Source organism: Pocillopora verrucosa, chromosome 5 (assembly GCF_036669915.1).
Source record: "Pocillopora verrucosa isolate sample1 chromosome 5, ASM3666991v2, whole genome shotgun sequence".
Classification (NCBI taxonomy): Eukaryota; Metazoa; Cnidaria; class Anthozoa; order Scleractinia; family Pocilloporidae; genus Pocillopora; species Pocillopora verrucosa.
This window is the reverse complement of record NC_089316.1, coordinates 7,999,746-8,012,953: the sequence shown is the minus strand read 5'-3', so window position 1 is coordinate 8,012,953 and position 13,208 is coordinate 7,999,746. Positions and strand designations below refer to the sequence as shown.

The window sequence follows — 13,208 nt, the reverse complement described above, 5'->3', positions numbered from 1 at the left end:
GTGAATTTGAAAAGTCTTTCACATAACCTTTCATTAGATGAATGGTATCGAGAACCTACTCTGACCCATAGACTACACTGCCCTTAACATTTATTGTCGTGTTCGTGTCATGAAATTCAGCTGAAAATAATCCGTGTAAGGTAAATGTATTTACAAAGTGATACACAGTTTTTGTTAAATAATGAGGTAATATACACGATGCCCTTATACTTACACCACTCAAGAAGCTGAGCCACAAAGTGACCCAGCTCATGTCACTTTGCTTTGAAAAGTCCACCGACGATTTTTCTATGTTTCGATACGTTGTCAATTAACTCGCCCTGCTCTGCCCCATTTGCTTTGCGTTCAGGTCTCTTCTTGTAAAGTAGAGACAAATGAACATTAAATGATTGGAAGACTAGTCTCGGCTAGAATATTGAAATATCAGGCAGTAGCCTTTGTGGGTTGTGGTGGGGGTGGGTTTCTTTTCTGCGCATATTATTTTTCATAGGATTCTTTGAATATGTTTGCATTATAAAAAAGGAAAACTTGTGTTTACCTTTGCTACTCTAAATACTTGTTTTTAACACATCGCAGTTCTGAATACCTTTCTTTTAGCGTGTTAATGTTGTAGGCAAACATTAACCGTAGTAAAACAGGTCAACTTTTAAAAGCTACAAGCAGCTTTTAAACTTAATAATACATATGCAAGTTGCACTCGCCTTACAGGTTCATGCAATTTTGGTTAGTCGATGAAATTTTCTCGTTCTGTTTTATCTCAAATTGCACTGGAAACGCGTGATTACCTATATAAAATTATTTTAACAAATTTCGTCTTGAATGAATGAAGTGCCCGTGCTCTTAGTTAAGAAAGCTGTATAGGGACACTTTGAAGCCATTGCGTAAAGATCTCTAACTTTGATTCAAAATAAGCGTGAGATGTAAGCGATCCATTAATTTCAAATGAATTTTGGTCGATTCGGACACATTTAACACACGGTTATGCAAGCTAAACCATTGAATTTTGCTTACTGTGTCTGGAAATTGGTTTAACGTTTCAAAATACTGAGTCACTATTGTTACTTTAACTTTATATAACATCAGAGGACATCAGATTTTGACTGTCATCACTCGAAAACCATAAGCTTGAGAGTTTGTGTCTTATAGATTTTACTTAAAGATTACTTTAAAGATCCTTCGGGCAATTCTCTCTTCAACGACAAAGGCTTTCCGATGAGAATTATCATTCTAATGAATTGAATACCTGTTTGCCACCAAAGTTAAAATCTGCTGATAATGTCTATGATAGAGAAGAAAGGTTGAATACGTCACATGACAAAACCTCGTACACATGTACTTACGGAGCGATTTGTGAGTCCTCTTACTGCGCGAAATATATTGGCTTAACATTCAGTCTGTACTACAGTAGCGTGAGTTACAATTAGGTGGCTTTTTAAGTCGGTAGATAAAGTAAGATCCACAGTTTTTTACAGAAATAGTTCCTGTGTATCGGCAACCAGTAGAGCGATCACTAAAGCAGACCGTCATTCGAACTTCATCTTCTTCCACTGTAGGATGATCAGCATCCAACCAGCCAGACCACTGTGTACCACATCTGTATGCTGGCACACGCGTTGTTGGCATTTTTGTTCCTGCAGCTCCCACAAAACGATACCATCCCTCAACAAGGTGGTCGTCACACACCTCTTGTTTCTGGGGTGTTGGGTAACTGCTCTTTCTACTGGCATCATTCAGGTTTTGATGATAATAACATGGGTCGGCTACTAAATGAAATAAACATTACAAAAAAAGGTTGTAGTAACAAAGATAACCTTCTAAACCAGAAGGCTCTGAAACAACTGGCTTGTTCCTGATACCCCCCCCCCCCCCCTCAAAAAAAAAAATTCCGCGGGGGGTAAGTTGCCACAAAACGCTGGACCAAATTTTGGTGTAGCTTAACTGCTCTTTCTATTAGCGTCACTCAGGTTTTGAAGAATTCGGGTTAGAAGAACTTGGGTTAGCCAATGATGATGCTCAAAGGAACTAAAATGAAATGATAGCATCATAAGGAATTACGTTTCCTCTTTCTTTAATCGCCCATCAAAGCCCGAGTTGTTTGTACCTCAACTGGATGCTGCAAAATGCGTTTAAGACATTTTTTCATCCTCAGTATTGATCCTCAGCTCCCACACAACGATGCCAGCCGAGAAGTATTCGCTTGTACCCAATTATTTTCTAGGAGAGAGTAATAACTCTCTGCTCACTAGCATCATCCAATTATTTGTAATCATAACGCGAATTGGCTTGCATAAGTCAAATAAGTTTGATTGATCATAACTGCTCTTATTATAAGAGAATCTTGGAAGGTTAGAGATTATTAAAGAGTTTTTAAGTGCCACGGAGAGTATCGTGTCTGCATCATGTTAAAGTTTGTGTAAGGTTTTGAAATCATTTAAAACATAATCAGTTGGTAATTTAGTGTTAACAACTGAGTTGAAAACGTAGATTAGCTTTTTTACTCTTTACAGTGGCCAATTTACGCTTTCAACTTGGTTGGTAACACTGAATTACCTGCTATACTCTCCCACCGATGCAGCACTACAGTTTCTTTAGAAACTTACCCCCTATAATCAAAAGTTGATTCGTTCTTGTGCTCAAGGGAGCGTAAAAGTATGCCTCCTCGATGTGAATGTCGGATGAAAGTAAACTCTAAGAAATTTACTGCTACATTCAACGTGGGAACCAAACAAAAATTTAATCACCTCCAAAAACCAAACTAGCCTTGACAATCAAAACCATCTCCAATAAGCGTGGGATTGCAAGAGAAATTGTACAAGCCCTGGGTACTAGTGCAAGGTGCATTCGGATGGCATTTATTCATTTTAAAGGGATGGGCCTCGCTACGTTCGTCAATGTACAATACAAAGTAAAAAATTGTTGATAATACTTAATTACCCTATTATACTCTCCCACCGACGCAGCACCACAGCTTCTTTAGAACCTTACCCCCTTTATTCATCGCTCTTTCTATCAGTTTGCTGTCCAGATAACCCACGCGGGATGTTGTGAGGACATGACATAAGTTTGTAATTACGAGCTGGAGGCGATAAATTTCCTTTTTTTTTTTTTTCGAATGGTTTCCCAACATCTGGAGACGTTTACTACGCTGGTAATCCGATAGAAAGTGCTGTCTGTTACTTTAGTAATTTAAACTTTAGTTTTCCATGGGTTTATCGGTGCAATCAACGGTTGTTTTTTGGCCAGTCAGGGCGCCCGTAGTATCTTGATTATTTTATAAAACTTGATGATAATAATTTTCAACTTTTTTCTCTCAAATATATCTTAAGCGTCAGCGAAAACGTAGCACCATCGAAAATCACTCACATATCTATCCTGTGCACAAGGTTCAGAGCCAAGCGAGCGATTCTACTTTCATGCTTCTGTCAATCATTGTGATAAGGTTAATTTTAGTGGAGAAAAACAATACATAAGTCACCAAGATTGTTCATTTAAAAATCAGGGACGTTACCTAGAAGGTTCTAAACATGAGGAACGGCTGCCTAAATCATAACGAGTTACATATGAGTAATAAATTATCTAATTGTCTTGCAACACGGCTGACTGGTGCGGCGCTGTAGTCATGCAGGACTATTCTAAATATTGTAACGAAGACATTAAATTCACCTTTGCAGTTTTGTCCATTTCCAGTATATCCAGGCTGACATTCACATGTATGTGATCCAAGGGTGTTATTGCACTTCGCATTCACGTGACAGGAGTGATTTCCTTTACACTCGTCAATATCTGAGAAACCGTAAATGAATTTTGCACTTAAAAAGCTTTCACTTTTTCGTCTTTAACGAACTAGATTTTTGAAACGTGCAACCTAGATATTATATTTTCTTCTCCAATGTTATTTTTTTAGTCTCCTAACATGATGGCTCTGAAACAAACCGGATGTAGATCATGGCAACTCCGTGCATAAACATGTATGGGTAATGCTGCTTAAAAAAAACAAAACTTAGCACTTGTAGGACAGCTAATATATAGACATTCCTGCTAAAATTGCGTTGTGTGATGCTAAGGGTCCACTGATATAGCATGCAAGGTATTATTGGTCTATTATTCACTCACTCGATTGTAGATAGCTCAAATGTACCTCCAGTGTTTTTAGGCGAAAAATAATTAAATATTGTACCTCGGCATGTCTGTAACTAGTTTACCTGAGCAAAAGCGTCCATCCCCAGTAAATCCGTCTTTGCAGGTGCAATTATAAAACCCAACAGTATTGGAGCAGTTTGCATTTTCGTCACAAACTTTATTGCTGCCTTTACATTCATCGATGTCTATTTGAAAATTAATCGAAGAAATCACTGAGACAAGGTGAAAACATTTCACAAAAGGCCAGGGCAAAGGTAGACCAGACGTTGTGTAAATTCTGTTCTTGGTATACTGACTTACCTTCCAAATTCATGTCGCAGTAAACCAACTTTGAGCTTCCGACATTAGTTGGATCCAACCAGTAATTTTTACTGATGCTGTCTTCACCTTCACTTGATTTTATCTCTTGGCACGATAGCGCTGGTAGTTCAGGAATAGATCCTAAGGGGGCTAAAATATAGACATGACTTCATTTAATGGTTTAAGTGCAAAACAGATTAGATCTGATAATATATTTGTCCGGGCAAGATAAACATGGAAGAACAATAATTAAGAGCTGAGAAGTTTAGCTAATATCAGTGTATGCATGGAAGGCGAATTTTGCTTTAAGACACTGACCCTATTTAATAACCAAGCGATCGGACACCAGCTCTCGGAAAGTAGCGAGCTGTTACTAGGAACTCACTGAGAAAGATTTGTATGTAAAATAAACTAAACCGGATACATACTTCTACCACTAATGCGTCCCATGTAAAAGCGTAAATCGTCTGGCTGAAAATTCTCGGGCCTTGCTTCCTTGGTTCGGGAGTTCAATTCACAGGACTTTTCCCCAATTACATAATTGTAGCTTTGACATATCGTTTCTCTTTCGCAGGTGGTATCGCACACGTAAGGAGCTGTTACTGGAACCTTTTTAAAGACGAATCCTTTGAGAGCCATACCAGCTACGCTAACTTCTGTCTTGCACGGCATTTTGGCAATAGCGAAGTCCATGAGATACAAAGAGGCCAGTAGGATTAGGAAGCTTGAATTCCTCGCCATTGCCACTGATGCTGAAATTGGAAAGTATATGTTATTTAGGAATATGCATTGAGCGTTTTTTTCAAGCCCATTGATTTAACACAAACCAAACCAAACAAGTAAACAAACAAAATGCCCCCAAAAATAGGCGGAAGGACAAACAAGCGGAAGAGAAATGAACAAATCCATTCTGAATCGGTTGTAAGTCAACTACATGTCTATTAAATGTTACTACTGTCGGAGTCGCTACACCTTTGTTCATCCGCAGCTCTTTGATATTCGTAACTTTTATATCTCTTGCAGTTATTTGGGAATCATGAGTTGCGGCATTTTGGCGATACAAAATATATTGTGACCGTCCGATTTATGGAAAAGAAATAAAGAAATCCATTCTGAATCGGTTGTAAGTCAACTACATGTCTACTAAATGTTACTACTGTCGGAGTCGCTACACCTTTGTCCATCCGCCTCTTTGATATTCTTAACTTTTACATCTCTTGCAGTTATTTGGGAATTGTAAAGGTTGCTTCCTAGACAGAGTTGCTGCTAAGATGTTGATCGGCCTCAAGATTAAAAGGTGACAACGAAACGAGTGAGGTAAGCATTCATATATTTTTTTATAGACTTGATCCATTGTTATTTTGAGTTACAGCATTTTGGCGATGCAAAACATATCGTGACCGTTGATTTATAGGAGAGAATATTAATTCATGTCATGACAAGTTGATAAGAAAAAAAGTTCAAACAAGACTCTGTGCTTTCCTTAGGTTAATATTACTGTGCTTGCAATTTTTCGACACCCTTATTAAACAATGCTGCACAACTTTTGCGCCAAAGATTCGGTTTGAACAAAATGATTCGATTCCTCCTCCATATCAATTCAAGAGAGGAGATGTGAGGTTAAATTTGCATTATGAATCCACAGATTGAAATGAGGCTTTTTAATTGAAAAAGGCCTGTTGAATTGCGGCAAAACTTTGGTCTCGATTTCTCTATTGTTCTTTAGAGGTGAAAATTTTTTTTGTCGTGGGTTGTGTTGGTAAAAGGTGGGTGCTCGCTCCTTTGAAGTCCTACATAAAATATTTTGCACCATATGTTGGAGCTCAAACGCTTGCAATTTTTTCTTTAATGTATCGACACACGGATGAAGCACGTTCGATTTTACCGTTTTATTAGCACAGAGAACAACATTATTTCTCATCTTAATGATAACAGAGAATTTGACTTACCCCGAAAAGGAATAACGAATGATAAACACGCAATTATTCCTTAGAGCCCCCGCACTCACCAACGTCAGGGAGACTTGATTATCACTTTTCAGAAACTTTTAAGCCTAAAAGATATATAATTCAGCTCTGCTCAAAAACGAGTGTCCTCAAACATTTGAGAATGATGTGTTAACATACTTAAAAAAAGCTCTCTTGAAATTAGATCAGCACTTTGCGTCATATCGTTATCAAGTAGCTTCGATTCTTAATGCACAGCCTTTGTGCATTGAAATTTAAGTCGGAGATAAGTCCATAAAAAAAAAAAAAAATATATATATATATATTATTGTTTTTAAGTATAGTTCCGTGACCGAAAATTACGAATTTGATGCATTAAGGACATTCATTTTTTATCAGTTTAGAGAATGGAAATTAGCCGAACCTCCTTATGAGGTTTCTATTGTAGGCCGGAAAGACGCCCCGTGGACGCAAATTAAAACCGACAGAGAACACCTGTGGGGCTTGAAGATAATTAAGTCCTGAAAATTACACTTCTGGAAGCAGAAAATAAGTACGATCGGTCAAGCAATTTGAACTTCATTCTCTTACTATTTATTCCGAAAAAATATTACCCCAAAAATATTTAGAGAAAAGTTGTCTCGAATCATTTATACAAAGTGAACCTAATGACTGCTTTGTTGCCGAAGCTTACATGAACGCTATCAATTTCTTCTTTTTTTTATGTTGAAGTTAGTCTTAAATACTACTCCAGCCCTCTGAACAGTTCCCGCACGACTTTGTAACAATCTTTTTTCATTTGATCTCTTTGAAGGCACCGCGAAACCTCAAAACTGTTGAGGAAAGTAGAACTAAAGTAGAATTCGACCATAGTCGTGTTAAAAACAAATACACAAGCCTTTTATAGATGACAATCAAAGGTGATATTCGGAGCATCCTAACAGCTACTGTATTAAAAAAAGTGTCCCTATGGAAATATCATTGTTTTTTTATGTTCTATGTGATAGATTTTGGTCATGTTTTGAAACTGAGATTTCGGAAAACGCTATTTCGCCGCCACAAATGACTGAAAACAAAAGTGCTGTGAAACAGCACTTCTAATCAGCGGGAAAAGAAAACGGTGCACCAAATAGGCCTTCCGCGGTGACTTTAAGTCAGATTTTAAACTGGCATATCGATGAATTCTCTCTCGCATCGATCCATTGAATAAAAACATTTAAACTTCATGGGAGAAAAGGTCTCCTACAACCTTAAAATATGAATGAAGAGAACTCCTGCATGTCTTTAAGTGAATTCCGTGTTATACAAGTTTGAAAAGAAACAAAGAAATGCTTGCTTTTCGATATCATTCAAAATCGAAGAAGGAAGAGTCTAAAACTGTTTAATTTAAGAAGCATGGTGTTATTAATATTTTTATAGTTCAACTGTGTTTGCAGCCACAGTAGACAATTTCAGTCATGTTATTGAAAGACATCTCCTCATTCCTGCTTAGTTCTCGAGATTAACTGTAATCGATTTCTTGTCGTGGTGGCTTGAAATACATTTTAAAATGTCATAAAACACAGCAAGAATCTTGCTGTTATAACTGGCAATAATTCTAAAAACAAAGAAAACTCTTCTTTTTTCTTAACAATGATAGCTGGAATCGATCTCACACTGAAGGAATAATGAAAATATTAACACGAAGCAAGAAAGGATATTCTCTCTTGCACGAAATTTTCTTTATAACTCCTCGTCTTCAGCAGCGTTAGAAGACTCGATTGTCATTTCCTATGGGTTGTTAAGCTAAGACATGTCGAACTTGCAGAGTTTTACTCAGGTTTTTATAATGATAGGAAGGATCGGCCACAAAGTGAAATGACAATTGCAAAAAGACTAAGATTAAGTTTTTCTTAACATCCTATAATTCTAGCAGCTTGCCAAAAAGCGGTGAAACTTGTTCTTAGCAAGAAATATGACTATGCATTGATGCAGATGCTCGTAAAAAGTTCAGCATACCGTAGTTATTCGGTTATAAGGCGCACTCGGCTATAAGACACACCCCCAATTCGGCAACTTCATCATGGCATGTTTTCAAACTGAAAATATCGCTAAAATACTTGGTTATAAGGCGCACCGTTGTTTGGGGAGTAAAGATCAGTCAAGTTTATTGTAAATTCGTTCATAAACTTACAAAAAAACGAAAAAGTCGCGTATTGATTATAGTTTACTGTTAATTAACAAAAGCAGAATTGTCGCACACGCGACCACGCGCACAAACAAAAGCCTTGATTAAACAAGAATTAACATACCGCCGAGAATGCAGGTCTCAGTGCACAAAAAAGGCTGGATGGATGAAGAAGGTATTTATCTCTTCGCTTGTTTATTTTCGTTTTGTTTTGTGACGTATCAAATTACTGAGCACGTGCTCTCGACCACGTATCATATCTATGCAAATTTGACTTCGCTCGTCTTTTCAGAACCACCATTATTTTATAAAAGTCAATGACCAACACTGTGTATCCTTTTATTTGCTTAAAATCGTACCAGTAACTGTGATAAAAAAAATTGTTTCGGGAAAATATTCGCCTATAAGACGCACCCAAACTTTGCCGGTAATTTTTAGTAGAAATTAGGAATTTCTTGAAAAAACCGGTGCGCCTTATAACTGAATAACTACTAATATATTAGAGTATAGGATTTTACTTTGCGTCAAACCCCACATAAAACACCCCATAATCGGTTACCATCCAGTAATTTAATTTGCCGCTTGTTTACGAAATGCAGAGGCCGAGGCCGAGACTTACATAACTAATAAAGATTTTGGTCTATTTACAAAGCATTTCACAGGTTAGAATATTGATGCAGTGAGTTCATTATTAATATCATCATTTTTTGTTTGGATGATAATAGCACACGATTGCCACAGAGTTTATAGAGAGAAATTTAAATTACTTTTTAAAAGACTCCTTGGTCAATATTTGTCGGTTTGCAGCTATGGATTCTGTCACAACAGTCATCCTAAAGAATGTTACTAATAAATAACTCCTTGTTCCTGTCTAGTGCTCGAGATTTAAAATACACCGTTTATTTCAGTCTCAAAATCGTAGAGTTTTTACAGTAAATGTTGTAGCTCTACTGCAGCGGGATGAGTCAGGCTTGTAATTTCGGCTTAACAAGTACTTTGGCTCTTTAAAATTGTCAGCAGCTGTAATTATTAAAAAAATTAAACGAAAAGTATAGGGGACCAAGTAGAGGAGTAGAAAGAGAAAAGAATCACGTCCCAGGCAACCATTAGAGTGATAAAGGAGTGATACTCACTTTCAGTAGGTTGTTTAGTATACAATAATTATACTTCTAACTCCTGGCGTGATGCTCGGTTGGGGTCTTTGGGTATTTAGATCTCTAGTGTACTCTCCACGTAAGTACGAGGTATCTTCATATCACAAAAAGAGATATAACATTGTTTTCCTATTCCGCAGGTATTACGCACATATGTCGCAGGTCAAGAAATTTCTAAGAAGTTGACGAATTTGTGGAATAAAAGAACCCTTCTAGGCTTTTTCAGCTAATTCTGCTGTCCAAGAACTTCAAAAAAATTAGTGACAAAAGAGTAAGAAAATCGTTAAAAACATTGGTTTGCGAAATGGTGAAAAAATTAGCATAACCACAAAAATTTGATGAGTGCCAATAACAATACTGATGCACCAAATTAAATAGCAGGTCTTGTCTGTCTTTGGGCTAAGATCGTAATGAGCTACCTTTTTAATATAAAAGGCAAAGTTGACCAATTTTTTTAAGTCACTTTTTTTTCTGTAAAATTTCCAAAAACATGTATTTTCTTTCGGATGAATTAATTATTGAATACAGCATATGCAAACGTCTCTGGGTTTTAAAATTTTTTTCTTCTTACCGTTTATTGTGATATTGTTTAACAACTTTACTAAAATGATGTACAATATCGCGTAAATTGTTACGAACAGAACGACCTAACTTTACTAAAGGATTAAAACCGACCAATCACGACCGACCTACGCCACTAAGTCCTACAGCCAATAGCATCACGGTAATTCTGACCAATCACTTATACAAACCGGACTTAGATCATTCGACTAACAACAATTTTTCACTTGACTCTCATGATGACTTCCGCTCGGGTTGTCGAAAGTCAGTCATCACCATGCAAAAACAGTCCTTTAGTAGGACTGCACTCACCCTGACGATCAAACTACACTATTACAAAGTCGTTACAATTGCAAAGGACTCAGGTTTTAGAGAAGCTTTATCTCCACGCTCTACACGTATTAAAGCGAATCCCCGCATAATTGGCACAATTTTTTGGTCATTTGATTGGCTTCATAGCACAAAAAAACTTCAAAATCTCGGAGAAAAAAAGACTTTTGCAAATTAAACCATCAACATTCCTAAACTAAATACACACACACACCTTTTATGGATGACGATCCAAGGTGATGTTTACGAATCATCCGTGTACATACGGTATACGAAATGGAGTGCTCATGGAAACATCGAAGTCTTTTAAAAGATGATATTTTAGTGAATGACACAGGCATACTCGGAGAAAAAGAACTTAGAGTGCTCGCAATAGGAGTCTAAGCTACCACCTTGTGATTAGTACCTTGGATGTTCTACCAACTCGTGGCAGGCTAGGCTGTAAGGCTATGTGCGTGGTGACAAACTTCATGTACACTGCTAGGATATGAATGTCGAATGTGATGCTTTCGCGCAATGATTAAACTAAATTAAGACCTAACACATCGAAGAATTCTCTCTTATGCAACATCAAAAAAACAAAGTGTTCTAAAACCTTGCGTCGCACAGGAAGTCATAGAAAGTTGAAGAAAGTCCATAAAAACAAAGACAAGTTAAACGTTTCTTATTCCCTGCCCAAGATTTCAAAATGTAAAAGTCTTCTGTTTCGAGCAGCAACACCCGACTTAAGTCTACTATGCTGCATTGCAAACTTAAAATTGAACATTTGATAAAGACAGTTTTCATATTTAATTAACATATCCTCTTTGAACAAATTACTTGAAAAAAGTGGTAGGAAGCCCACATCGTGAATCCTTCGACTAGAAAGATCCTTTCTCTTTTAGTTAGAGAAATTAGATATATCATAGTAATTGCAACATCTTGTCCCATTACATAGCTGCGAGGACTGCATAAAAAGATAATGGATCTGAAGTTTCGGTGACGTCGGGAGAGAGGATCATCTCATCGCAGTTTTTCGCCAAAAAAATGTTTTTCTTCTCTTTTCAGAAAGGAATAAGTATTACACTATGTCCAAATGATTTTAATAGTGTCTCATTCTCAGATTTTTAACGTGCTAGCGTCAAAAAAAAAAAAAAAAAAAAAAAAAAACTGGCTTACCTTTTTTTTAGCATGTAGCACGCTTCCTCTAGAGTTTTAAGCGAAGAATAAAAAGCCCTCCAAAAACGATGCTGTCTCTGGCACTTATAACGGTAGTTGCTGTCACAATAGTTAATATCTATATATCATGCTCTTAATAATTCATTTCTTGTTCCTGTTTGTCGTTGATCAACCCTCTAAAAGCGATGCGTCATCGTTTCTCGTAACTTTAGTTTCTGTCACAATAATCAATATTTATCATGCTCTTAATAATTAATTTCTGGTTCCTATTTGTCGTTGAGCGTATCAAGAAATGGGCCATTGTTGTGGGTTAAATTCGACTTCACAAGTTCAAACAAAAGCCTTTTGTTGTTTGTTGCGCTGAGGAAATTGTCCCGAGACTCGACGAAGATGAATTCCAAATCGTCGCAAAATTGTCGGCGTGTCAAATTAGCGGCACTTGGGGAGAGGGGTTGGAAAAGTTGATCCTAAGCGTGCTGTTCACACAGGGGTACCCAAGGGAGAAAATGCCCTTCACTATGCTTGGTCTCTCAGTATATTTTTTTCATCAGCGATCTAGTTGATTATGAATTTATTAACACGATAAGGAAGCTTTGTTGTTAACAACATTCACGAACTATACTCGGCAAGAGGACGAGAGGAAAAAAAGCAACAATTCACTATTGTTATTAACCCCAAACAAGATACCTGGAAATGCTGAATTCTTTATACTGTACTTTGCATCAGTTGATAATAGCGCGCAGCACAACGCTGCAAAACGATGAAGCTTTTATCGATGGTTTCACTTGGTCAAGAGTTTTGTTTCTCTTATCAAAGAAGCGCTAGTCTTAAGCGCTAGTCTTAATTCTATCACGCTTTCACTCTCGTAACGTAAAGAAAAGAGAAGAAAATTTTGTGTTGGGGAAAATACCACTTAGGAATTAAAAAACGCTCAATTTAAGTGATTGGATTTAAAATGATCTTTAAAGGTTTATGTTCTAATTTAGTCTTGCAGTGAGAACACTGGCGGCGCGCGCGGCTTTTAACAAAGAGGTGATAATTTTAAAACTATCTAGTTTTAATCGTAACGTAAAACAAAATAGAAGAAAGAATTGGCGTTTGGGAAAATACTTCTTAGGAATTAAGAATAATGCCGAGTTAAATCGCTGGACTAAAAAAATCAGTGATATTTGCGGGTTGTCGTTCCACTTTAGTCTTCCAGTGAAAACTCTGGTGGCGTGCGCGGCATTTAACAAAGAGGTGACGGTTTTAAACTGCTCTGTCTTCCTTTTTGCCGACAATAGAACATCGCATAATTAACGTTACTATTGTTGCCGTATGATAATTTTATGTTCTTTCAGTGCGTGGCCATAAAGAATAAAAATGCGCTGTTTTTTTGTCTTTAAAAATTAGAATCTGTTAAAAAATGTACGTTGCAACTTTTCGAAGTTATATGAGTGTCTAAAGTGGAAT

At 37.0% G+C, this 13,208-nt stretch overlaps 1 protein-coding gene across 1 annotated transcript; it reads right to left on the bottom strand.

The window, feature by feature from the left end:
- Positions 1-1,389: 1,389 nt before the first annotated feature.
- Positions 1,390-5,181, bottom strand: LOC131786959 (uromodulin-like). The gene is made up of 5 exons (XM_066166321.1): positions 4,869-5,181; positions 4,441-4,590; positions 4,203-4,325; positions 3,664-3,783; positions 1,390-1,760 (listed from the first exon to the last, which is right to left on the bottom strand). The coding sequence occupies exons 1-5, from the start codon at positions 5,179-5,181 to the stop codon at positions 1,390-1,392; spliced, it is 1,077 nt and encodes a 358-aa protein (XP_066022418.1).
- Between the last annotated feature and the right edge of the window lie 8,027 nt (positions 5,182-13,208).